The 23,772-nt window shown below is 34.1% G+C and overlaps 6 protein-coding genes and 1 pseudogene across 10 annotated transcripts; 3 read left to right on the forward strand and 4 right to left on the reverse strand.

The window, feature by feature from the left end:
* The first annotated feature begins 83 nt into the window (after window positions 1-83).
* Window positions 84-4,121, forward strand: LOC118447294 (NHL repeat-containing protein 2). 2 transcript variants are annotated; one of them, XM_035879098.2, is made up of 9 exons: window positions 84-385; window positions 1,508-1,674; window positions 1,831-1,990; window positions 2,079-2,494; window positions 2,593-2,822; window positions 2,930-3,155; window positions 3,231-3,425; window positions 3,506-3,619; window positions 3,702-4,121. In XM_035879098.2, the coding sequence occupies exons 1-9, from the start codon at window positions 202-204 to the stop codon at window positions 4,098-4,100; spliced, it is 2,091 nt and encodes a 696-aa protein (XP_035734991.2). In that variant the 5' UTR covers window positions 84-201; the 3' UTR covers window positions 4,101-4,121. The 2 variants fall into 2 exon arrangements, with proteins under 2 accessions (XP_035734991.2, XP_085519146.1); XM_085663020.1 differs by having other exon boundaries at window positions 2,370-2,494.
* Window positions 246-1,503, forward strand: LOC146872346 (DNA repair protein SWI5 homolog). Of its 2 annotated transcripts, XM_085663023.1 has the most exons (2): window positions 246-385; window positions 900-1,503. In XM_085663023.1, exon 2 carries the CDS (start codon window positions 928-930, stop codon window positions 1,285-1,287), a length of 360 nt encoding a protein of 119 aa, XP_085519149.1. In that variant the 5' UTR covers window positions 246-385; window positions 900-927; the 3' UTR covers window positions 1,288-1,503. The 2 variants fall into 2 exon arrangements, with proteins under 2 accessions (XP_085519149.1, XP_085519148.1); XM_085663022.1 differs by lacking the exon at window positions 246-385 and having other exon boundaries at window positions 392-1,503.
* Window positions 4,122-4,232: 111 nt separating the features above from the next.
* On the reverse strand, window positions 4,233-5,920 carry LOC118447299 (tubulin alpha-1 chain-like; annotated as a pseudogene). The gene is made up of 3 exons (XR_014983419.1): window positions 5,662-5,920; window positions 4,735-5,564; window positions 4,233-4,627 (listed from the first exon to the last, which is right to left on the reverse strand). The product of XR_014983419.1 is annotated as a tubulin alpha-1 chain-like (transcript).
* A 282-nt stretch (window positions 5,921-6,202) lies between these two features.
* On the reverse strand, window positions 6,203-9,615 carry LOC118447303 (MORN repeat-containing protein 5). The gene is made up of 7 exons (XM_035879117.2): window positions 9,316-9,615; window positions 8,010-8,165; window positions 7,642-7,918; window positions 7,143-7,329; window positions 6,912-7,068; window positions 6,602-6,786; window positions 6,203-6,395 (listed from the first exon to the last, which is right to left on the reverse strand). The coding sequence occupies exons 2-7, from the start codon at window positions 8,064-8,066 to the stop codon at window positions 6,266-6,268; spliced, it is 993 nt and encodes a 330-aa protein (XP_035735010.2). The 5' UTR covers window positions 8,067-8,165; window positions 9,316-9,615; the 3' UTR covers window positions 6,203-6,265.
* A 778-nt stretch (window positions 9,616-10,393) lies between these two features.
* LOC118447310 (uncharacterized) lies at window positions 10,394-17,554 on the forward strand. Its single transcript, XM_035879126.2, has 5 exons — window positions 10,394-11,046; window positions 11,270-11,424; window positions 11,573-11,834; window positions 12,028-16,215; window positions 16,425-17,554. Exons 1-5 carry the CDS (start codon window positions 10,999-11,001, stop codon window positions 16,788-16,790), a joined length of 5,019 nt encoding a protein of 1,672 aa, XP_035735019.2. The 5' UTR covers window positions 10,394-10,998; the 3' UTR covers window positions 16,791-17,554.
* Window positions 17,555-17,628: 74 nt separating this feature from the next.
* Window positions 17,629-20,079, reverse strand: LOC118447298 (tubulin alpha-1 chain). Its single transcript, XM_035879108.2, has 3 exons — window positions 19,938-20,079; window positions 18,992-19,214; window positions 17,629-18,875 (listed from the first exon to the last, which is right to left on the reverse strand). The coding sequence occupies exons 1-3, from the start codon at window positions 19,938-19,940 to the stop codon at window positions 17,749-17,751; spliced, it is 1,353 nt and encodes a 450-aa protein (XP_035735001.2). The 5' UTR covers window positions 19,941-20,079; the 3' UTR covers window positions 17,629-17,748.
* LOC118447296 (tubulin alpha-1 chain-like) lies at window positions 20,077-23,190 on the reverse strand. Of its 2 annotated transcripts, XM_085663130.1 has the most exons (4): window positions 22,813-23,190; window positions 22,455-22,677; window positions 21,294-22,369; window positions 20,077-20,215 (listed from the first exon to the last, which is right to left on the reverse strand). In XM_085663130.1, the coding sequence occupies exons 1-4, from the start codon at window positions 22,813-22,815 to the stop codon at window positions 20,180-20,182; spliced, it is 1,338 nt and encodes a 445-aa protein (XP_085519256.1). In that variant the 5' UTR covers window positions 22,816-23,190; the 3' UTR covers window positions 20,077-20,179. The 2 variants fall into 2 exon arrangements, with proteins under 2 accessions (XP_085519256.1, XP_035734999.1); XM_035879106.2 differs by lacking the exon at window positions 20,077-20,215 and having other exon boundaries at window positions 20,245-22,369; window positions 22,813-23,188.
* Window positions 23,191-23,772: the final 582 nt, after the last annotated feature.

The following is a 23,772-nucleotide window of genomic DNA, read 5'->3' on the forward strand; positions in this document are numbered from 1 at the left end:
CACGGATCGATGAATATCTTAACCCTGGGAAAGCTATTTCTGACATGCGCATGAAGATTGGATCTGCTTTGCTACGATATTCCTACGCCTCCCACTACAAACTAGAAGTAAAATGAATATATATTGGAATATATTTTTTTTTTTATTGAAACACTGATTCACCGTTTCGAAGTTCTTTTTTTTTAATTCGTTAGTTCGTTCATGTGTGGACAAGTGAATAAAAAAATGAGTGTGTCGGATACAGTGAAATTATTAATGGATGCTTGCGAACAAATTCGACATGATCTTCAAATTATTATCGATCAAACGGAAAAACAAAAACTGGTTCTACGCCATATAAAAACATTTGCTAATACTGACGCTTATGTAAAGGACTTCCCAAAAGGTTATCTTATTTTTTATACAAATTTTTCGTATTGTTCTTAAATTTTAAATAATTATTTGATATTAGTTTGATAATAGTTTAATATGTTGCGATAAATTAAGATTTATGATAGAAAGGCGAAAGGTTTTCGTTATTATATTTTGTTTTATTAATATGCTTATTAACGTGCTTATAACATAGTTACTAACCTGCTAGTAAACCTTTTGTATTGTAATAACTACACGATGAATATATTAAGTGATCGATATTACTTAAATTTTTTCTTTTATTGTTTGAACTTTTTATGATCAAACTGCAAAAAAGAAAATAAACGATTTACAAATACTTTGTAAATAATTAGAATACAACATTGTAGACCTTAATATGCTATCTTCTTTTATGTTCAAAACTAACAATCGAAACTATATCAATAACCTTATGATTGTCTTCTCTTTTATTCAATATTATGTACGCATTGAGAATGAGTATATATATATCATAAACATGGTATGGCCTTTTATCGATTGAATCATAGGTCTGAACACATTGATTCTTCTGTCACAATGTCTTCCTCATTCATTGATGATACTTTGGATGGATATAAGGAAAGTGTGGAGAAGGACACATCGATGATAGTGCCAAATAAAAAGCAGTTGGAATTAAACAAAATTCCATTAGAAGATGAAAAGAAACAACAGTTCTTCAAACTTCTTCACCTTGAGAAGAAATTGGACACAGAATTTACCAACTTGAAAACTTCAAGAGAAAAATATCCTTCCATGAAGCAAACTACAAACCTTTTGCATGAATATAATGATATGAAGGATGCAACCCAAGTTGTATTTGGTGCTATGGCTCAAATAAATAATATCACAGTTAAGAGTTTACATAAAGATTATGGTTTACCTACTAATGACAGCTGAAGGCTTTGCTGATCGTACAGTCATCTTCATCTTCAAATACTAACTTTGTTTATTGTTAAAATGCACTACTGTGATATATTTTTTGTATAATAAAAACCACTTTATTCGATTATGAACATTATTTAAAATGTTTTAATACAATTGCTTCTGTCTATTACGTTTAAATGTGGTCATATAAGATTATGTATATACACAGTGAAGTAATTTCTTTAAATGCTAGGCTTGGAATGGTTCAATGTCTCGGAGAATCTCTCCATGAAGAAACACCTCCATGGGAAAATAATTATATTAGACTTTTTTACTTACTGCTGTATCAACTGTATGCATATTCTGCCTGATTTGGAAGCATTAGAAAAGGAATTCTCTATAGAGTTAGGTTTAGTTGTGGTTAGTGTATATTTTAAAGTATCAAATATTTTTATATTTATATAAAAATTTTACTTTTTTATATTTTATTTCTTAAAAAATAATATACTAATAATATATCTTACAAATTGTGCACATTATAAGAACATGAAAACATGTTTAGTATTGTTCCTTCAGATTGGTGTTCACAGTGCAAAATTTTTTAACGAGCGTGATTCAACAAAAATAAGGTCAGCTGTGCAAAGGTATAATATAATGCACCCTGTTGTTAACGATGCAACACTTTCAATGTGGCAAGATATTGGAGTAATTTGCTGGCCAACAATGATAATGTTAGGTATGCATAAATACTTGTCAAATACTGATCAAATTTTGATATAAAATTTTTCACTTATGCAAGACATTAGAATTAATGGAAATTTTAGGTCCAAGAGGGCAACCGTTAGTAATTATACTAGGTGAAGGTCATAGAGAAGAACTATTTTTATACACAAAAGTTGCACTTGATTATTTTACATCAATAAACGAAATATCTGACCATGCTCTTCCTATAGCACCAGCTATACATTTGTTACCAGCTTCAACTGATCTTTTACGATTTCCTGGCAAAATAGAAATTTATTCTTCTGAAATGGGAGAAAAATTAATTATATCAGATACTGGCAATAATAGAATTTTAGTAACAGATATTTATGGGAACATAAAACATGTTATAGGTGGATATAATCCAGGCTATATAGATGGTAATTTTAAAGAAGCCAAGTTTAACGCACCTCAGGGTACTTGCGTACTCAATGAGATGATATATGTTGCTGATAATGAAAATCATGTTATTCGAAAGGTAATTTTAATACGAATTTATTTTTAATTTATATTAAATTTATGTAACTTTATAAACGTTCTATGATTCCTTTTATGAATAATACACATCTATTTTAGATTGATTTGAAAAAACAAACTGTGACTACCGTGGCAGGCACAGGAAAACAAGGTCATGATTATAAAGGAGGAAAATTTGGTACAGATCAAACACTTTCTTCTCCTTGGGATGTGACAATATATCATTATAATAGTGGCAAAGTTGTTGTACCGATTTTACTGATTGCAATTGCAGGCACACATCAGATTTGGGCACTCTTTTTAGAAGATACTATTTGGTGGAAAAATAAGTAAAATAAGTTTAGCATTTTATATTTGGAATGAAATATTCATTTCATTCAATTATCATCTTTTTTTCTTATTTTACTATTTATTTATTTTATTATTTATTTAACAGATTATACAAAGCTGGTACATGCGCTGCTATTGTTGGAAACGGTCGAGAAGGAAATCGTAATAATTCGTATCCTCATGCAGCGTCGTTGGCTCAACCATCTGGTCTCGTAATTGCTCAAGAGTATAATGCTGCATTTTTTGCTGATAGCGAAAGTAGTAGTATCAGACAAGTTCACTTAGAAGATGGGAAAGTTTCTACATTATGTGGTGCTAACAAGAATCCACAGGTTAATTATATGATACAATATAGTGACTATGTTTTTAATGAGTAATTAATAGAAATTATGTGAATTCTTTTTCAGAACTTACATGACTTTGGAGATATCGATGGTACTCGTCATAATGCAAAACTTCAACATCCTTTAGGAATAACATGGAATTCTGTTCAACAAGAAATTTATATAGCAGATACTTATAATCACAAAATTAAAAAAGTAGATCTCGCAGGAAATTGTAAAACATTGTATGGTGCTGGCAAGCCAAGTGATACGTTCTCTGTAAGAGATAGTTGATCTATTTTATATGTTACAAATTTTTTTGTATAGGAACATGTTTTATTAAAAATATGATCTTCTAGTTTGATGAACCAAGTGGACTTGTGATAAATAACAGTGGGGACACTTTATATGTAGCAGATACGAACAATCATTCCATTAAAAAGATCGATTTAAAGAGTAAAACCATTTCGTCCGTGAGTATAAAATAGCTAATAAACTAATCAAGATTAATTGTAATTTTTATTCATAATTTAATATTTATTCGTAATTTTTTAGATTTCCTTCGTTCTCCCAATCGAAGATGATGATAATGTTAACGAAGAGTATACTTTTGATACACTTATAAATGCAAATGGGGGAAAGCTTACAATCACATTCGAAATTATATTTGAAGGTGATTTGAAGCTGAATTCTGAAGCACCTCAAAAATGGTCACTCTTGTTACCAAAAGATACTTGGATGGCCAAATCTCTGAGCGGCTCGCTTACAACACCAACGTCAATTCAAATTCCTAATGGTTCTGAATGTAATAATTTACGCTTTATTTTGGATATTATAACTTGTAATATCAATGAATGTATACCAAAAAAGATATTGGTAATATTTAAAGTGCAGCAAAATGTGGATGGACCTCGTACTGTCATCGAACATAAAAAAATCATCATAAAAAAATAATAAGATATATCAATTCATTGATGAAGGTTTTTTGCTGTTTATGTAAAAAATATACCAGTGTTTTGTTGGTACAACACAAATATTTAGTTACGCGCGTAATCTTTTAATTGAACTAATTTTTCAATGGTTTTATTACGACCAGAATAATATTATCAAAGAGTAACATTATTTAATTTAATAGAGAATTCTTTAGCATTCTAGATTAGACAGTTTTCTAGATTAATAATAAATTAATATTCCTCTCCTCCTTCGCCCTCACCCTCAACCGAATCCAAACCAACTTCTTCGTAATCCTTTTCCAATGCCGCTAGATCTTCTCGTGCTTCTGAAAACTCACCTTCTTCCATACCTTCTCCTACGTACCAATGTACAAAAGCACGTTTCGAGTACATAACGTCAAATTTGTGATTGAGTCTACTCCATGCTTCGGCGATGGCGGTCGTATTAGCCAGCATGCAAATCGCGCGTTGAACTTTGGCGAGATCGCCGCCAGGTACAACCGTAGGTGGTTGATAATTTATACCGACCTAAAAATGATAAATTGCGATCCTAATTAACGAGTAGCGAATTAACGAATAGAATCAAAATAATAAAATTGGTAAAATTCATGGAACCTATTGGAACGTGTGCATGCCTTAAATCCAGTTGGACACCAATCAACGAATTGTATAGTACGTTTGGTTTTGATAGTAGCAATCGAGGCATTTACATCCTTCGGCACAACATCACCTCTATACAACATGCAGCAAGCCATGTATTTACCATGTCGTGGATCGCATTTTACCATTTGGTTGGCCGGCTCGAAGCAAGCATTAGTCAACTCTGCTACCGTCAACTGTTCATGATACGCTTTTTCGGCCGAGATAACCGGTGCGTAAGTGGCAAGTGGAAAATGAATTCGGGGATAAGGTACCAAATTCGTTTGAAATTCGGTAAGGTCAACGTTCAGGGCACCATCGAAACGCAAAGACGCAGTAATAGAAGAAACAATCTGGCCGATCAAACGGTTCAGATTTGTATAAGTTGGCCTCTCTATGTCGAGATTACGCCGGCAGATATCGTAAATCGCTTCATTGTCTACCATAAAAGCGGCATCTGAATGCTCGAGAGTCGTATGAGTAGTTAGTAAAGAATTGTATGGCTCAACTATCGCCGTGCATATCTGGGGCGACGGATAGATAGCAAATTCAAGTTTTGATTTTTTTCCGTAATCAACAGATAATCGTTCCATCAAAAGGCTGGTAAATCCGGATCCGGTACCACCACCAAAAGCGTGAAAAATAAGAAATCCTTGGAGTCCCGTACATTGATCAGCTAATTTGCGTAATCGATCTAATACCAAATCTACAATTTCCTTGCCTACGGTATAATGACCTCTCGCATAATTATTTGCTGCGTCCTCTTTCCCTGTGATCAGCTGTTCCGGATGAAAGAGTTGCCTGTAAGTTCCTGTACGTACTTCATCTGAAATATAAAAAAGAACTTGTTAAAAAATAACATAAAGATAATCGAAAAATCATGAAAATCACAATACAAAAAAAGGGGATGATAATGATCATACCTACTACAGTAGGTTCTAAGTCCATAAAAACAGCTCTTGGAACGTGTTTTCCTGCACCTGTCTCGCTAAAAAACGTATTGAAACTGTCGTCCCCTCCTCCTACTGTTTTATCTGAGGGCATTTGCCCATCGGGTTGAATTCCATGTTCCAAACAGTATAATTCCCAACAGGCATTACCAATCTGAACTCCACCTTGCCCTACGTGCACTGATAGACACTCACGCTATCCATCAATTTTAAGTAAACTCGAATCAGTCATAATGAGTAATACAAACATTAATAGATCATTAATTGATAAATTGTCAATCCTTGATAAATTTTGTACAAGTGACTTACCATTTTTTACGTTTAATTATTTTGCTACTTTATTTTTCAATTATGACGAAATAAAAACGGTTATATCTTTTCGTATAACGCTTCCTTTTGCAGCTATCCTTACGTTTCTTGTCCGTCGATATCTATCAATATGTCCGCAAAAATTGTTTATAAAACAATAGAAAACGCAAGATGATCGTATCGATGGATATTTATTGTTTTTTTTTTCCATACATATTTTTTTATGGATATAGTTATATATTATAAAAACAAAACATAACGAAAGATTTTAATTGCAGTGATTTCCTTCTTCGCTATTTTTACATATCTTTTTTTTTCTTCGATTCAAATAACAATGTTTGTAAAGGAACTCGTCAGGTTTCTGATATACGCTAGTATCTTGCTCGAAAATCGACAATCTTGTTTGTTTCGGGAATATGTAGAGAATAATTATATATATAATATATATATGTTAGTACGATTTTATAAACAAGTTTATATATATTCGATTTTCTATTGAATTTCTAATATATTTCAAGACTATATGTAGTTTTATCGTGTGGTAATGGTGAAATCTTAATTCAATATAAAGAAATTTACTATTACAGAATAATTACGATTATACCTTTTCCACCATCCTTGCGGTGAATCGTTTGATAAGGGTAAGCAATATTTTATATTTAATTCTTGCCTCGTTTTTTTTGACCAATTTTCATTTAACCATGGCTGATAATGTGTAGGTTCATCATAGGCTTTCCGACAATTGCTTATAATCCACTCGGCTTTCGTTTTAGTTGGTATTTCGATTATCTTCAAAATGTTCCATACATTTGGTAGATTTGAAATAAAAGGAATAGAAAAAATTCGCGCAGAAAAGTTTTTTGTTTGCTGATTCAACGAAGAAATAGAAAAATGATCAATGATGATATTTGTACCTTTGTTGAATCATATGACATGATACAATGAGTATTCGGATAATATATACCGCAACCCACATCGTAACAAAAGAGAGGAATTATTTTGGCCGGTTGACAATTGGTTTTTAGCGTTATTCTCGCAGGTCTCAAGCCAGTCGTGATACAAGCATAAAATCTGCATGAGAAAAATTAGAAACTTTGACGATAATATCAGGGTTACTGTAAATTATAGAAACGTGTTACGCCAACCGTCTGTCAGGAAATTGACAATATTCCCAGCCATCTTCAGCGAATATCAAACCATCCTTGAATCTGTACCGCTTAGTTTTCAGCTTGCCAGATATCCAGACCCCATCTATGCTCTGTCCGCATGGCCAGGACATGGTTCCGTTTCCGTGAAATTTGTCATCGCGAAATTCACCCTCAAAGACGGTTCCTGTATATTTTTTTATTTTTTTTTAATACATTTATAAGATTTATAATGTATCCGTAAAGATTGTAAAGATAAATTTTTAATGAAATTTATTAATGAAATTTATTAATAAAATTTATTAATAAAATTATTAATGAAATTTAGATTGATTTTAAAATATAAAATAAGTTTGAAAATATCCCATTTCCGTGGCTTAAAAAAAATAGTATACACTTTGGTATAGATATCATTTTGCTTGGTAAATATCACCTTATAAATATTGACACGAAAAATTAAATATTATTAAAAAGAGGAATACTTTATTTATTTATTAACCATTCGGTAAAATGTATCTTCCAATTCCTGCCATGCTGACTGCGTCCCAAGTACCGTTGTAATTACTTCCATTGATAAAAAAACTTTCCCTCCAAAATAGGTCATTGAAATTTTTTTCGACTTTGACATCTAGTTCATCGTCCTCGTCCTGCTCTATAAGGATACTTAAAGCTTTTCCTTTATTAAAGTACTTATTATTCTGAACTTGTTCTACACTTTTCATCGATATTGAAGTACTTGTTGATTTAATTTCAATATTTTGTGCTCTTGAAACAGCCTGTATAAAAATAATTTGTTAGAATAAATATATTTTACTATATTCGAAATATAATTTTTATCTCAAGAAAATCGAATATTCCTTTCCCGACCAGATCCAAATCCTGATTAATAGTTTCCAAAATCAATTCATGATAATGATTATCCATATCAATTGTTAATATTATCACCAAGAAACGGATTTGAAAAACCCTCAATTAGATGGAAATATTTATGAATTAAATATTTATATTTCAATTACGATTTATCTGGAAAAAAATGAGTATCAGCTGATATATCCGATTGAATTAAACGTCAATCAAAGAGAGTCTAAATTTGTTTTGTCAACTCATTTTTCGAAGTTTTCAAGATCACTTTCAGTTTCTTATAGATAAATCTATAATATTTTTTTACATCTATTTTTTAACGAATACTGAGACGAATTCGGCAAGTATCATAAATAAAAAAAGTATATATATATTTTTTTTACATCTAAACCGAAGAAACATTAAAAAAATATCCTTTACCTTAATTAAAACGGTGTTAAAAATTGTGTTCCGTCAGTTGCAATAAAATTGCGTAGACGGTAAATAAATAAAATAAAAGACTGTTTAATTCTTTCTATGGCATTTGCATCGATACTAAACATGCATTTACAATTCTCCGGCATTATTAGAATTTTATCATAAATATTTACTTTGAATGTATCCCGTAAAAACAAATCTAACAGAGAAACACTTCTTCCAATATTATTAGATGTAGTTTAAATGTACAGAAAGAAATGTTTACCAACATTATTGCGAAAGATCAAATGAATAACAACTAAATACTGATCTATCAACAACTCTGAAAAGTATATAACAACATAGCATGCGATATTTCACATTAAATTCTTTCAACTAGAATATTTGTTGTAATTTCAGATGGAAAAAAATATATATTTGTTACGATACTTGCCGAATTCGTCTCAATATTCGCTAAAAGATAGGTGTAAACAAAATTATAAGATTTATGTATAAAAAAAAACTGAGGATGACCTTGAAAACTTTGGGGAGGAGGACAAGAAAAAATTTACTACACCATCTTAGAGCTCTCTTTGAATCATCTTAATAACGGATAAAAAAATTTTCAATTGGTCCACTAACAATGGAATAATCTAAAAAAAAGAAAGGAATTTTTCGTGCAGTAAAATAAAATCCGATTTGTTTCTTGCGTGATAAATCACGTTTAAACATAAAAAAAAATATTTTTCTTCGTGTATTGAGGGAAAAAAGCATCTATTCTCTTTTTTTTTAGAATGACACACGAGATACAAACTGCGATCAGCGTACGGGACGTAATACGAATATATGAAAATCTTCAAATGTGTGGTTGAACGAATACGTTCGGTCTATGTGCAATATGAGCGTCCCGACTTACTATCAACAGTGTGGTGGTCACGAATTTGGAATGTTAGCTACGATCGTAGTCTCGAAGTCAAGTGACTCGCAACCGGTCAGCCAATGTGTACCGTTAATCGTTGGTATAATCATCGGCCTGGATTACGACGCACGCCGTCTTAAAACCCGTGCACCGATAGAATACGCGCTCTCAATATATAAAGGAATATAGCACGGACACATTTCAAACATATATCTTACCGTATCTGTCCTTTTGTACTCTACGAATTTGATCATAGATAAATACATATCTATCTAATAAATATACTAATAATCCTTTCTAATTATAAGAGTGTATATATGTATATTTAGCTTGTTTGTTTATTATATACACTCATATATTTAGCTCAAGATAGTGCAATGCAATTCTAAAAAATCCTTATCCAGGATTTTGACTTTGTGCGATTAAATGAAGAATGATCAGAGAAAGAGAAAACAGAGAGAGAGAGAGAGAGAGAGAGAGAAAGACAGAAAGGGAGACAGAGAGAGAGAAAGAGAGAGAGAGAGAGAGAGAGAGAGAGAGAGAGAGACAGACAGAAAGGGAGACAGAAAAAGAGGCAGACAGAGAGAAAGAGAGAGAAAGAGAGAGATCTATTAGCTGACACGCTCGAATCGATTCGAAGGAACGAAAAGAAAATCGTCATTCGACATGTTTCAAATCGCTTAAATCGTTCAAAAAATAAAAAGAAACGTACAAAATAACATAGGGCATAGAAATAAGAGCGAAAAAAAAAGAAAATGAGAGGCAAAGATGGAATGAAAAGAAAAGGAAAGAGAGAAAGAAAGATAGGGAGAGATAGAGGAAAAAGAAAAAGCGTACAAATCATATACCGCCGATCTTCTTCGAAGTCATGTTCAAAAGGAGAGGAGAGAGAGAGAAAGAGAGAGAGAGAGAAAAGGAAGGAGTCGAAGGAACGAACAGGAGGAGAGAAGCGGGACGACTTCGAAGGTAGGGGAAAAATTGAAAGAGAGAAAGAGGAGAGCAGTCATGGTAAGTAGTAGGAAAAGGAGGGGTAAGAAGGAGGAGAGAAACAGGAGAAGAGGACGAGTAGTAGCAGGAATATAAGCGTCTTCGGTAAGGTCACTATCCTTAGTCGTTGCGGCAAGGTCAACCGCAAGATCGTTCGTCTCGGTTGCAGTTCCTTAGGAGGCCTCACGAGCGTCGTGGAAAGTCGTTCGAAAGGATTAGGATACACGGACGTATATAACGTAACCGGAGAGGATAATTTGAAGAAAGAAAGGGTGGTGGGAGGGAACTAAAAAGAGAAAAGAAGAAAAGAAAATAAATAAAGAAAGAAAGGATAGGACAGTAAGAACGAGAGAATCAGAGGCAGAGGGATAAAAAGAGAAGAGTAACAAGAGAAAGAAAGAAAGAAAGAAAGAAAGAGAGAGAGAGAGAGAGAAAGAGAGAGAGAGAGAGAAAGAGAGAAAGTCTGTTGAGAGTGCGTGTGTGCGAGAAAGAGAAGCGGAAAACGAATAGACCAAGGAAAAAAACAAAGAATCAAAATTCGTAGCAACGATGAGGTTAAATAACATCCCTTCTGCGTTATTTCGATAAGAATAACGTTCGACTACATTTCGCCGGAAATAATAGTAAAAAGAATCATTCATAAAATTGAATCGCACGTAGTTAAATAATTTCTCGAAATTCGCAAAGCACATCATGTTTTTCATCAAGAAAGAAACCGGTCGATATACGATCGATATGTCTGTAAGTTTTCGTACAAAGTATTAGTAACAAAATTGAAAACGATACGTGTGTATGATAAAACGTCTTGTTCATATTCACGTTCGATAAAACCTTCGAATGTCTACATTAAATTTGCGCGGTATTTTCTCAAATGAACTCGAAGTAAATTCGACCCATCGAAAATCGCATTATGAACTCTGTCTGGCTCAAAAATGAGGCTTTATTTCTTTTCTTTATTTTATAGGTTACTAGAAACTTTCGTACTCGTCAAGGGAGGCAAGCTTTAACAGTACTTGTCATTCTCTTGACAAGCATTTTTTCATCGTGCAAGGCTTCGTCGCTGTCAAAGGTCACGGCCGGTGGATTAGATGGCACTGAAAAATTATGGGATGAGCGTAGGTCAGCAAAATGATTTACGAAATTCCATTTAATTTTATGGCTAATATTATAATAATAATTAATATAATTAATTAATTATTTAGTTGCTTCTAAAAGAATTTAAATATGAAACAATTCGTTACGACTAGAATATCCGTAAAATTTTTAGTAACGCTTCGAAAAACGCTTCGGATTACAAGAGGGACGAGAATAAGAATTCAATAAGACGGGATTTGCCAGCTTCGCCAGCAGAGCTGTTGAAACCAGACAAATTTCTATTCTACACGTACAACGATCAGGGGAACATGATCACGAAGCAAATGAGTTTACGTGAGATACAGACTCTAATCGCAAGTGGAAACGGCGGGCACGTTGCGATGGAGATATATGATCCTCATAAATCTGGTGATCTGTTGAATGGAGAAAAGAAGGTAAGACGGTCTTGTTGATATATTTACACTGAAAAACGGCATTATCTAATTTTTTAATTTTTTAAATATTATGATACAAATAAAAAAAAAATTATCTTATTCTAATATTATCCAAGTTAAAAATTTAATATAGACGATCACCAAAGACGACTTTATTGAAATGGTTACTTTTCTAATTTTTCTTGATTCGCAGGTGATGGATGTAGTTGAAAAGGTGCAAAATGTATTAAAAAGTGCATTGGATAAACCATCGACTATGGCTGGTTCGTTATCAACTATTCCAGAATACGCAAATGCCGAATGGAGTAGCATTTTACCTGGTATTCTGACCAATAGCGATATCGAAACTGATCCTACATCGGAAGAACCTAATTACGTAGAAATTACAAGACCTGATTCACTTATGCAAGAGATATCGGAAACTTCGTTGAATCGAGAAACTCAATTGTCTACGTTAAAACCTCCGATGTTAACTAATCCAGAAACATCTGAACAATTGGTCAACGGTGTCATTTCAACAACTAGCAGCTTCCCATTAACATCAATCATAAATGAGAATAATTTTTCGACGATTATTAGTTACGGCGAAACGAAATCTCCAGATAAATATACTGAGAAACCAATGATTCCAGTACCAGTGATCACTACCGAAGGAAAACCATTCACCGATCAGTTAGAGATAATCGATAATTCGATGTATCAAACATCGAGTACAAAATCCACTCTTGAGTTTTCTGACATCGTTCACTTGCCAATGGAGGAGATGAATAATGCAACGATATTCGAAAAAGTTCCAGTCAAGGTTTGGGACGAATTGGAACAAAACGTGACCTCTGACGAGTCGAGCATTAGCCGAGTAACGGAATATGTACCGATTTTGACTATGTTGGTGGGATCAACGGTGAACGACTCATTTATCCAAGCAACGAACGAAGTGTTGTCATCCACTGAAAATGATATAACGAAAAAAGTAACGGAAGCAATGTCATTAGAAACATCGACTGTAAGAACAAATACCAAGATTAGTCAATCTGAAAGTGTCACGACATTATCTGAAGACACGATCACCGACATGGTCACGCCAACTGTTATTACGCATGCACAAACGGAATCGAATGAACATTTATCTAAGAGCAATATTACCACGCAATTTTTCGACAATAGAAACGTAACGATATCTGAAATATCAGAAGTAACAACTCCTCCCGTTCTTTCTTCAATAATTTCAACATCGACATTATTACCGACAAAATCAACAAACGATGAACAGTTAAATATTTCACAATTATTCAACTTGGCAATGAATGTGACTAAAGGAATCAATTTTTCAACATTGATACCACCTGATGATTACTTTAATGTTTCATTGTCAGTAAATTCACCTGATAATACATCGGAAGGAATATTCATTAGTACGATTACAGATTCTGATAGCTTTTCAGAAACGACAGACCTTCCTGTTGTCGTAATCGTTACGAAGAATATTACTTTAAATCATGAAACAACTTTTAAGCCTACTGATAGTTCAACATCCGACGTTGATACGGATAAGTATGATGGAAACCGTGATAGTTTGACGAATAAGTTAGAATCAATCGAAACGAACGAGAAAGAATTTCTCGCGATAGAAGAACAGACATCTCTGGTCGAAACGGAAATTTCGAAAATAAATGATATATCTACTGTACAACCTACAGTAGCAAGCAATATGATGAATTCGACATTAACATCTACTTATATAACGGAGACTAATTTCGTTCGGATCGATAGTCCATCAGTTGATCCTTCTACCTTATCCAATATGATTCCTGAATCTACTATGGCTACCAAGATTATCTTCATCAATGATTTAGTAAGTAATACTTCCACTGAATCAAATATCTATGTTACGAGTACAACAACAGAATCTGTAGTCAAAGAACTAATGAACGATACGAAGGAAACTTTAAAAACAAATACAACTTCGGTACCTGTGTTACCCACCAATGAAGCAAACTTTATTAATTATCACATTGAAGATTTCGTTGAAGATAATTCTTCATCTTCTACGAGCCAACATACAATAACAACATCGTTTGTATCTAATGAACTGGATACAGCTACTAATTTGATAAAAACCAATGATATGAGGACGACTGAGGCAGGAATTAAGAATACCACTATGAGCTCACAGATAGAAACATCGTATACAACACCAATTAGCGATATAATTACACATAACGTACAAACTACCGAAAGCTATTCAAACAATAAGACTTCTTCGAGCCTGAATCTCGATGTAACGAATAAGGAATCTTCGTTTGTACGACATCAGAACGATCTCATTGAATCGTTAAATTCAATAACGACGTTATTACCTGCGGAGCAAGAAACTGGAACTGATAAGACGGTCATAAATGTTACAACAGGAACGTATACCACCTTATTGACTTCAGACACAGTGCCTGTAGTAGTTCAAGAACACATGACGACTTTAATTGCCGGTGAACAATCCGTCACGGAAACTTTATTAAATATTCATGACAACGAGCTGAAAAATCATACCGGCTTTGAATTGGAAGCATCGTTAAAAGCAAACGAATCTCGTTATTCTGATTCAAAGGAAAATACATCTACGCAGAGGTATTCTACTCCTTATGTAAAATTGAATATCACTTTTACGAATGATTTTTCTTCAACCGAAGCGAGTAACGTATCTATAGACAATGTGATTACAACGAAGATTTCGGAGAACACGGAGTCAATGTCAAATAGTACTACAAAAAATCCATCACAGGATTTGTATGTTCAGGTAAACAAAACGATCGAAGAACTGATGGAGAACATTACAACGATAAGTGAATCAAATTGGATGATAGACCAAGTAATGACTAACATTAGTACAAATACAAAAGGTAATAATACAAACGGAACATCGTCAGAGATAATGGATAATAATACGAATGACAATACGAAGGTACAAGTAGAAAGTAATGAATCAATTTTTGTACCTTCGCGTGTTATTGAAAAAGTATCGTCGTCGGAATTATTGTCACCGTCTGTATCAATGACAACGAAGAACTCATTAGATTCGCAATCGACTTCGAAAACCAGTTACAATGAGAATATGAATGAAAGTTATTCGGAGGATAGGGAAACAAATGAAAAATGGTTGTTGATACCTCATAAAGTAGTCGCATCATCGATCGTCGAAAAAACTACCGTCCATCCAACGACTCAAAAGATCGTACAGAATATAGCACATACCTCAGATGCACGCTTACCCGCTTTAACATCGGAGATAAAATCGAATGAAAATATACCGTTAGATTCTCCGGCAAGCGTAAACGCTTTAGATGTTACCGTGACGAAGACTGAAAGCGACATCGTTAATTTCTCGAAAATGTGCAATAATTTAGCTTTCGATTTCTGGATGGCGGCTAATAAGGGCCTAAGTACAAACAGATCCCTGGTTCTTTCGCCCTTCGGTATGGTCAGTCTACTGGCCATGATATTTTTAGGAGCACGAGGAACGACCTCCGATCAAATGAACGAATTACTTAAGTTGGACGACGTAGCCACCTTTAATCCACATTTGGTGTTTCAAAACGTAACCGATATGGTGGGATTGACGAGAGGACAAGGGATCACAAATGCTGCCTTCGTTCGTGAACTTTTCGTCGATAGAGCGAGAGTCAGAAAAACTTTGCCATTTTACAAAGAACAAGCCCAACAGTTTTACGAAGGTCTTGTTGCCGAGGTGAACTTTGCTACCATTGGTGATATTGTTCGAAGACGAACAAATTTACTAGTTAGAAAGCAAACAGGTGGTAGGATAAAGGACTTTATAAAGGCTAACACGGTACCACTACGATCTCCTTTAGCTGCTGTATCAGCCAATGTTTTCCAAACTAATTGCAATTCCAGTTTCGTAAGTTCCGAAGGAAGAGATGGCGAATTATATTTTGCCGTGTCGCCGGCTATCAGACAGAGAAAACTGATACCTGTACCGGCTATAGTCTGGCGATCGAATATACTTGCAGGTTACGAACCTAGTTTGGATGCAACTGCGGTTGCTCTTGGTAAAGTCGAAAATCTTGTTACAACGGTGTTCTTACTGCCTGGACAACAAGGCCATATAGCTCCAGGTGATACTTTGGATCGTCTTGAAAGAAGATTAATAGCAAGTGCTTCTCGTGACAATAATTGGAACAGGCTTTTGAAAATATTACTTCCTAGGAATAGTTTAGAACTCCAAATACCTAAATTTACTCATAGATCTGTCATTAATGCAACAGCAGCTCTTAGAAGAATGGGTTTCGATAGGCTGTTCACCGAACAAGCTGATTTAAAGGGCATCAATGGAATTGGAAATCACTTACATCTATCCGACATACTACAGGTTAGGATTAATTATTTTTTCATCTATCGAATCTATTTGTTCTTTTAACAAGACGACTCTTTTACGTCTTTACTTTCTTATTATATTTAATCTGCCTTTCTTTTAGATTTCACTTTCATTAAAATGTTTTTATTTTATTCCTATGTAGATAGATTTTGTACATACTCAAACGTATCTTTTTCTTTTTGTTTTTTTTTTCTTTTTTTAAGATTAATTTGTTCGGCACGTGTGGCGATGAGAATCCAACGAATGGAAGACATCACATGGAAACGTATCCAGCGACCCCAATAAAAAGAGCTCGTTTATATGAGAGAATTTCTGTAAATTCGAACAGTACGGTCCTAGATACAGATCGTCAATCTAACCCCCTAGATTACTTAAAAGTAAATACTTCGAAATCGATGTTCGGTAAGACCGATAAAAGAAGAAAGCGACATGCAGATAATGCTAAGGTAATGATGAGATCGGAAAGATCGCGATTGAAACTCGACAGGCCTTTCTTATATTTCGTACGTCACAATCCTACTGGTTTGATACTTCACATGGGAAGATTCAATCCAAGACTTTTGCCCTAGCTCGTCTACAATATCGTTCATGGAAATACGACATTTATCTTGATCGAACACCATCGTTATGTAGTATCATTATCGTATATGTTGGTTTTCGATCGACACGTCGAATAATTTTTATTGTTAATTTAAGATGCGACAATGCTTAAAAGCAACTCGATGTATATTGTAGCAAAAAAATAATTAAGTATTATAAAAAAGAAGTTAGTCAAATGCAATAATATAGATTGCGACCTTATTATCATTCGTAATTATTAAAAAATAATTTTATAAAATATGCAATTTTTCTGTGGTGCAATAGAAAAATAATAATAGTTACATATTTAGAATAACCAAACTTTCTAATGGAAATATCAAAGTATTGAAATAAACGTAAAGTCGTAAGCATGTTAAATACGTAACTTTTGTAATCATTACAATGGAAAAATTGTATTTTTTAATATAATCGCCTAATAGTTGGAAAAACTAATTATTTACAAAGTTGCTTTTTATACCCTAAAACTTGCTATTATGACTCAGGACAATGTCAAGACAGTCTTCTTATCGTGTCAACGTGACAATAACTGTTCTTAGCATAAATTATATCAAATACATCAAAGTAAATAAAACTTATTGAAATAAAATTGATAACTACAATATTTCATATAATATCAATAAAGTGCATACCTTTGCTTTCTTTCCTGTAATAATTTAACTTCCTACGTTGATATTAATTACCGACTAAAGGTAAAACGTAATGATTAAAATTAAATACTTTTTACACGAGAATATTTTACCTGTAACCAAACTAATTATAAATGGAATGAAAGAAAAAAAAAAAAAAAAAAATAAAACAAATGATTCATTGTTTTTTAAATTGCTTTTATTTTTGTATCTTTCGATCAAATGCTGTGGGATTGAACATGCATAAGGAAAAACTTGTATGCTCTATAAGCAAACGAAAATTTTTCTGTTAGATACGAATTTAATATTCTTCAGCACCTTCTCCTTCACCTTCAGCAGAATCCATACCAACTTCCTCGTAATCCTTCTCAAGAGCTGCAAGATCCTCACGTGCTTCGGAGAATTCACCTTCTTCCATACCTTCACCAACGTACCAGTGAACGAATGCTCTCTTGGCATACATAAGATCGAATTTATGATCGAGACGTGCCCATGCCTCGGCAATGGCCGTCGTGTTGGACAACATACAGACCGCACGTTGTACCTTGGCCAAGTCTCCACCGGGTACGACAGTTGGTGGCTGATAATTTATTCCAACCTTGAATCCAGTTGGACACCAATCAACGAATTGAATCGTACGTTTGGTTTTGATAGTGGCAATAGCGGCATTTACATCCTTAGGTACAACATCACCTCTGTATAACATACAGCAAGCCATGTATTTTCCATGTCGTGGATCGCATTTTACCATCTGATTGGCTGGCTCGAAGCAAGCGTTTGTAATTTCTGCAACGCTGAGTTGTTCGTGATACGCCTTTTCCGCAGAAATAACCGGTGCGTATGTTACCAGCGGGAAATGAATTCTTGGATAGGGTACTAAGTTGGTTTGGAATTCAGTTAAGTCGACGTTGAGCGCACCATCGAATCGTAAGGAGGCAGTAATCGAAGAAACAATTTGACCGATCAATCGATTCAAGTTGGTATATGTAGGTCTCTCGATGTCCAGGTTACGACGACAGATATCATAAATAGCCTCATTATCAACCATAAATGCACAATCGGAATGTTCGAGCGTGGTATGCGTAGTTAAGATGGAATTGTATGGTTCAACCACGGCGGTAGAGACTTGAGGAGCAGGATAAATAGCGAATTCTAATTTAGACTTCTTTCCATAATCGACTGATAATCTTTCCATCAAGAGAGATGTGAATCCTGAGCCGGTGCCACCTCCAAAGGAATGGAAGATGAGGAAACCTTGTAATCCAGTACATTGATCTGCCAGTTTTCGGATACGGTCTAGGACGAGGTCAACGATTTCCTTGCCAATTGTGTAGTGACCACGAGCATAATTATTAGCAGCATCCTCCTTGCCCGTGATCAATTGTTCTGGATGAAATAGCTGACGGTATGTGCCTGTGCGGACTTCATCTAAAATTGGATAATGATACAAGTTAAAGAAGAAAATTTATAAAATTTAGGTAAAAATAGAATAACAACTAAAAAGAAACAAGAAAGAAAGAAAATGATTTTTGATTAATACGTACCAACAACAGTAGGTTCCAAATCAATGAAAACTGCTCGTGGTACATGTTTGCCTGCGCCAGTTTCGCTGAAGAAAGTATTAAAGCTGTCATCGCCACCTCCGATAGTCTTATCGGAAGGCATCTGACCATCGGGCTGAATGCCATGTTCCAAGCAATACAGCTCCCAGCAAGCATTACCAATCTGTACTCCAGCTTGTCCAACGTGGATTGAGATACATTCACGCTAAAGAAACATTAAGAATTGTAGAAACTCTAGATCGTATAATAGTACTATGATATTAATCATTCTCTATGCTTGTGATCTTATATTTACTTTTTAATTATTTTTATTTTTCTATCTTCTACATCTTTCTTTAGTCATCTTTTTGACCTTGATGAAAATTATATTCTAATTCATCATAGAATTATTAAATTATAATTCAAAATAGAAAACTAATGGTTGCAAATTTATATTATATTCATGAAAAATAATAAAAACGTAAAAGATATGGAAACATCGAAAAGAATGGATGAATTCACAATGGACGCCATGAGAATGAGTCATCACCAAACGGAAATACTAAAATGGATTTCATAGCAAATGTTTGAAAAAATTTATAAACGCATATTTTAATTATCAATAATACTTATAGCAATATATTTTATAAAATAATATATTCCGATTAATGCACACAATATCGTATAATAGTAAATGAACTATGATTATATTTTTTAAATAACACGATAATCCTTTTACGATATTTTATTTCTTTGAATAATACAAAGCTTAGAAAAATGAAATAAGGATCATAAAAAGTCAATAATTAATTAAAATGATAAAGGGCGGTGCCGGCCGGCAAGTAAAACAAAATGGCTACCGAATATTTTTTCGAGAATATGACGTGACACGATTAGCAAACCACTTCGATTAAATAAAAAATTAATAGATACGGTTTTATACACTTACCATTTTGAGATTTTAAAGTTTTCGTTGATAAAAATCTAAGAAGAATTCGTCAGACTTGGTCGGTCGATAGTTGGCGAAAGCAAGTAATGAAGCCTCAGCTAACAACTAAACGACAACTTTCGTCGAACACCCAACGAATAATGCGCGAAGATGCGCCGCGGCGGCTCTTTATACCATCCGTGATCGACTGTTATAGGGTACGCTGATTGGTTGTTGCTATCCTCACCACCTCTTGCGATTGGTTAGAATGAAACCGCAATACGCAACGATAAGCGTTGCTAAACAGAAAATATAGTGCGACAAAATATAATCGATAAATGTCTATTTATTGTAATTATATAAAATTGACTAATTAATAAACTATGTAATAAAATGATTTATTGTCAATCTAATTATCTAACATCTATCTAAAAGCAGTGATTTCCTATTTATTACCAATGGCAATAAATTATATGCACTCTGAAAACGATTTTCGCCATATTTGGAATGTATGTACGTTGAGCGACGAAGCAACAGTGTGTGATATATGCTTGTATCCCATACGCATACATTCAACATTTCGTTTAATGGGAAGTCGTACACGAACTCTCAGTATTGATTTTTCCAAAGAGATAGTAGATGCATTCAACGGACATGCCAGCTCGTTAATTATATATAACATACGATATTTATTAAATAAAAAGGGACAAAATCCCACACGCATACGTCTTTTTTTTTCTTCCTCTTGCAGTCTTATTTGAGTACGTATTTTAAGACATATGACTCATACACATTTTCGAAAGAACTTTTGTCTTATAATGATACTGATTATATTTCCTAACGTTTCATATTATGTATTTATGAAGACATTTATCGTCAGTTAACAAAAGTACAGAAAAATATGGACGTTTGTTTAAAACATGGTAAGAAGCATACGAGACAACAGGAAAATATGGGCGTGTACCTGAACTCAACGAGGTATACACACTGTAAAACATATTGATCGGCCGTGCATGACGTTCTCCTTTACGCATACATAATAATGAAAATTTTTTATAAAAACTTTTCGATAGATCCTAAATGCGCTTGTTAAATAATAAATTGGAAATCGTTAAACAATTGTTAATTAAATTGATATTTTGTATGACCAATAAAAAAAGAAAGGAAATGTAAATGAAATATTACAGTTACTCGAGAACGATAGAAAATAAATTTTGAAGATAATATAAAATATGATGAAACGTTTACATATAACAATAACAAAATATTCATTGTCAAATATAGCAGAATACTACATGTAATACGGTTAACAACGATTATATATAATTAATATTCATCGTTGCCTTCTGGATTATCATCAACTGTATCCATACCAACCTCTTCATAATCTTTTTCTAAAGCAGCCAAATCTTCGCGTGCTTCTGAAAATTCACCCTCTTCCATACCTTCGCCGACGTACCAATGAACGAATGCTCTTTTCGCATACATCAGATCAAACTTGTGGTCAAGTCGTGCCCATGCCTCGGCAATAGCTGTTGTATTAGATAACATGCATACTGCGCGTTGCACCTTGGCTAAATCGCCGCCGGGTACAACAGTGGGAGGCTGATAGTTAATACCTACTTTAAAGCCTGTAGGGCACCAATCAACGAACTGTATACTACGTTTTGTCTTTATAGCAGCGATAGCTGCATTAACATCCTTGGGCACGACATCGCCTCTATAGAGCATACAACAAGCCATATATTTGCCATTTCGAGGATCACATTTTACCATTTGATTGGATGGCTCGAAACAGGCGTTCGTAATTTCTGATACGCTAAGTTGCTCATGATATGCCTTTTCTGCCGATATTACTGGTGCATAAGTTACGAGAGGAAAATGAATTCTTGGATATGGTACCAAATTTGTTTGAAATTCAGTTAGGTCGACATTTAGGGCACCGTCGAATCGTAATGAGGCGGTGATCGAAGAAACAATCTGACCGATCAAGCGATTCAAGTTGGTATATGTAGGTCTCTCGATGTCCAAGTTACGACGGCAAATATCGTAAATGGCCTCGTTGTCAACCATAAAAGCGCAATCGGAGTGTTCGAGCGTGGTATGAGTAGTCAAGATCGAATTGTACGGTTCTACTACGGCTGTAGAAACTTGCGGTGCCGGATAAATGGCGAATTCCAATTTAGACTTCTTCCCGTAGTCTACCGAAAGTCGTTCCATCAAGAGAGAGGTGAAACCAGAGCCGGTCCCACCACCGAACGAATGAAATATAAGAAAGCCTTGGAGTCCAGTACATTGATCCACTAATTTTCTCACACGATCTAGAACAACATCGACGATCTCTTTGCCGACTGTGTAGTGGCCACGAGCGTAATTATTTGCGGCATCTTCTTTACCCGTTATCAATTGTTCCGGGTGAAAAAGTTGTCGATACGTTCCTGTTCGTACTTCATCTGAAAAGAAATCGCGATTATAATTTGATCGATCCATATTATATGCGCTCGATGCCTATTCGTTGCTTTCGTTATTCTCGCTTACCGACAACGGTAGGTTCAAGGTCAACGAACACTGCTCTAGGCACATGTTTACCCGACCCAGTTTCACTGAAAAATGTATTAAAGCTATCGTCTCCTCCGCCGAGCATTTTATCAGATGGCATTTGCCCGTCTGGTTGTATACCATGTTCTAAACAATAAAGCTCCCAACAAGCATTTCCAATTTGAACTCCTGCTTGTCCTACGTGAATAGAAATGCACTCGCGCTAAAACAATTAGAGCGCACGATGGCAACATATAAATTCGTCTTTTTCAATTTTATTATCAACGTCTTATTAAGATTCTTTAATTCATACCGAGATACCTGTACTATTAGTGCATATAAATTTATCATAACTTACCATTTTGTGCGAGAAATTGTAGAGGATGTAAAATAAACAAGTAGTTTAATAGTAGAAAGAAAAAGAAGAAAGGAGTATAAAAACAAAAAATGTTCGATCTCAATACTAAAAATCGAACCGTATGTGAAAGTTTAGACGAAGCTGGTAATGAATCTCCTCTAAACACAAATTGCGCCGTTGTGCGAATCTGCCTGTTATACTCTTGGCTCACGCACAGTTTTAGGCTACGACGAAGCATGCGCTCCGGTTTGCCTCGTGACACTTATGCAACAATAAACCTTATACAGCATATTAGATCTCCCTTAGTGTTGTCTTCCTGTCTATCATCATCATCATTATAATCGTTTATAGATGTATTCTTGATCGAAGATCACAAAGGTCACGATTTTATCTCTATGATTATATATACTATAAATAAATAAATAAATATGTATATATAAATGAGTATAAGTAATATGTGGTATAAATATATATATTTATATGTATATATATAATTATGTATATATGGTACAAATAAATAAATAAATAAATATATTTATATATATGTATATATGTATACACATGTATTTATAATATTTTATTAGGGTATAATAAATTATTATTCAAACACCATTAAATGTTCCAAAACGTATGAGTATCGCTTTTACGTTGACGGTATGCAATTAGATCGTTCATGCAAGGTCGACGACTTAAGGGGCAGATAAATTTAGAACTCGTACCCTCTCTTAGTAGAAAAGTGTATTTCTTTTCTACGACATTTCAAGATTCGTCTAAAAATAGTATATACGGTTATAACTAGTTTAAACTCAGACGGAGTGCAACCGACCGATCCTTCTCTTCCCTTTTCCATGCAACTGCTTAGAAAATTTAATGTACTAATCGTCCTACTCAAAAATATCTATTTTAACTTGAAAGAAAAATATTTCTATAATATACTTTTCTTCCATCTTCGGATAACTG

Source organism: Vespa mandarinia, chromosome 20 (assembly GCF_050613455.1).
Source record: "Vespa mandarinia isolate Hongniang chromosome 20, ASM5061345v1, whole genome shotgun sequence".
Lineage (NCBI taxonomy): Eukaryota > Metazoa > Arthropoda > Insecta > Hymenoptera > Vespidae > Vespa > Vespa mandarinia.

What these genes read in the sequence shown, in the direction of transcription:
- LOC118447298 (XM_035879108.2), bottom strand. An exon ending in TTTGGAACCTACTGTTGTTG is followed by an intron (nt 18,876 to 18,991) that starts GTACGTATTAAT and finishes ATCCAATTTTAG; the next exon opens with ATGAAGTCCGCACAGGCACA.
- LOC118447310 (XM_035879126.2), top strand. Translation starts at nt 10,999, where the DNA reads ATGTTTTTCATCAAGAAAGAAACCGGTCGATATACGATCGATATGTCT. An exon ending in AAATTATGGGATGAGCGTAG is followed by an intron (nt 11,425 to 11,572) that starts GTCAGCAAAATG and finishes TAAAATTTTTAG; the next exon opens with TAACGCTTCGAAAAACGCTT. An exon ending in ATCTATCCGACATACTACAG is followed by an intron (nt 16,216 to 16,424) that starts GTTAGGATTAAT and finishes TCTTTTTTTAAG; the next exon opens with ATTAATTTGTTCGGCACGTG.
- LOC118447303 (XM_035879117.2), bottom strand. Translation starts at nt 8,066, where the DNA reads ATGGATAATCATTATCATGAATTGATTTTGGAAACTATTAATCAGGAT. An exon ending in TTAATCAGGATTTGGATCTG is followed by an intron (nt 7,919 to 8,009) that starts GTCGGGAAAGGA and finishes ATTTTTATACAG; the next exon opens with GCTGTTTCAAGAGCACAAAA. An exon ending in CCGCAAGGATGGTGGAAAAG is followed by an intron (nt 6,396 to 6,601) that starts GTATAATCGTAA and finishes GAAACAAACAAG; the next exon opens with ATTGTCGATTTTCGAGCAAG.
- LOC118447294 (XM_035879098.2), top strand. Translation starts at nt 202, where the DNA reads ATGTGTGGACAAGTGAATAAAAAAATGAGTGTGTCGGATACAGTGAAA. An exon ending in AAAATCATGTTATTCGAAAG is followed by an intron (nt 2,495 to 2,592) that starts GTAATTTTAATA and finishes CATCTATTTTAG; the next exon opens with ATTGATTTGAAAAAACAAAC. An exon ending in GTGCTAACAAGAATCCACAG is followed by an intron (nt 3,156 to 3,230) that starts GTTAATTATATG and finishes ATTCTTTTTCAG; the next exon opens with AACTTACATGACTTTGGAGA.
- LOC118447296 (XM_035879106.2), bottom strand. An exon ending in CCTTGAACCTACCGTTGTCG is followed by an intron (nt 22,370 to 22,454) that starts GTAAGCGAGAAT and finishes ATTTCTTTTCAG; the next exon opens with ATGAAGTACGAACAGGAACG.
- LOC146872346 (XM_085663022.1), top strand. Translation starts at nt 874, where the DNA reads ATGGCCTTTTATCGATTGAATCATAGGTCTGAACACATTGATTCTTCT.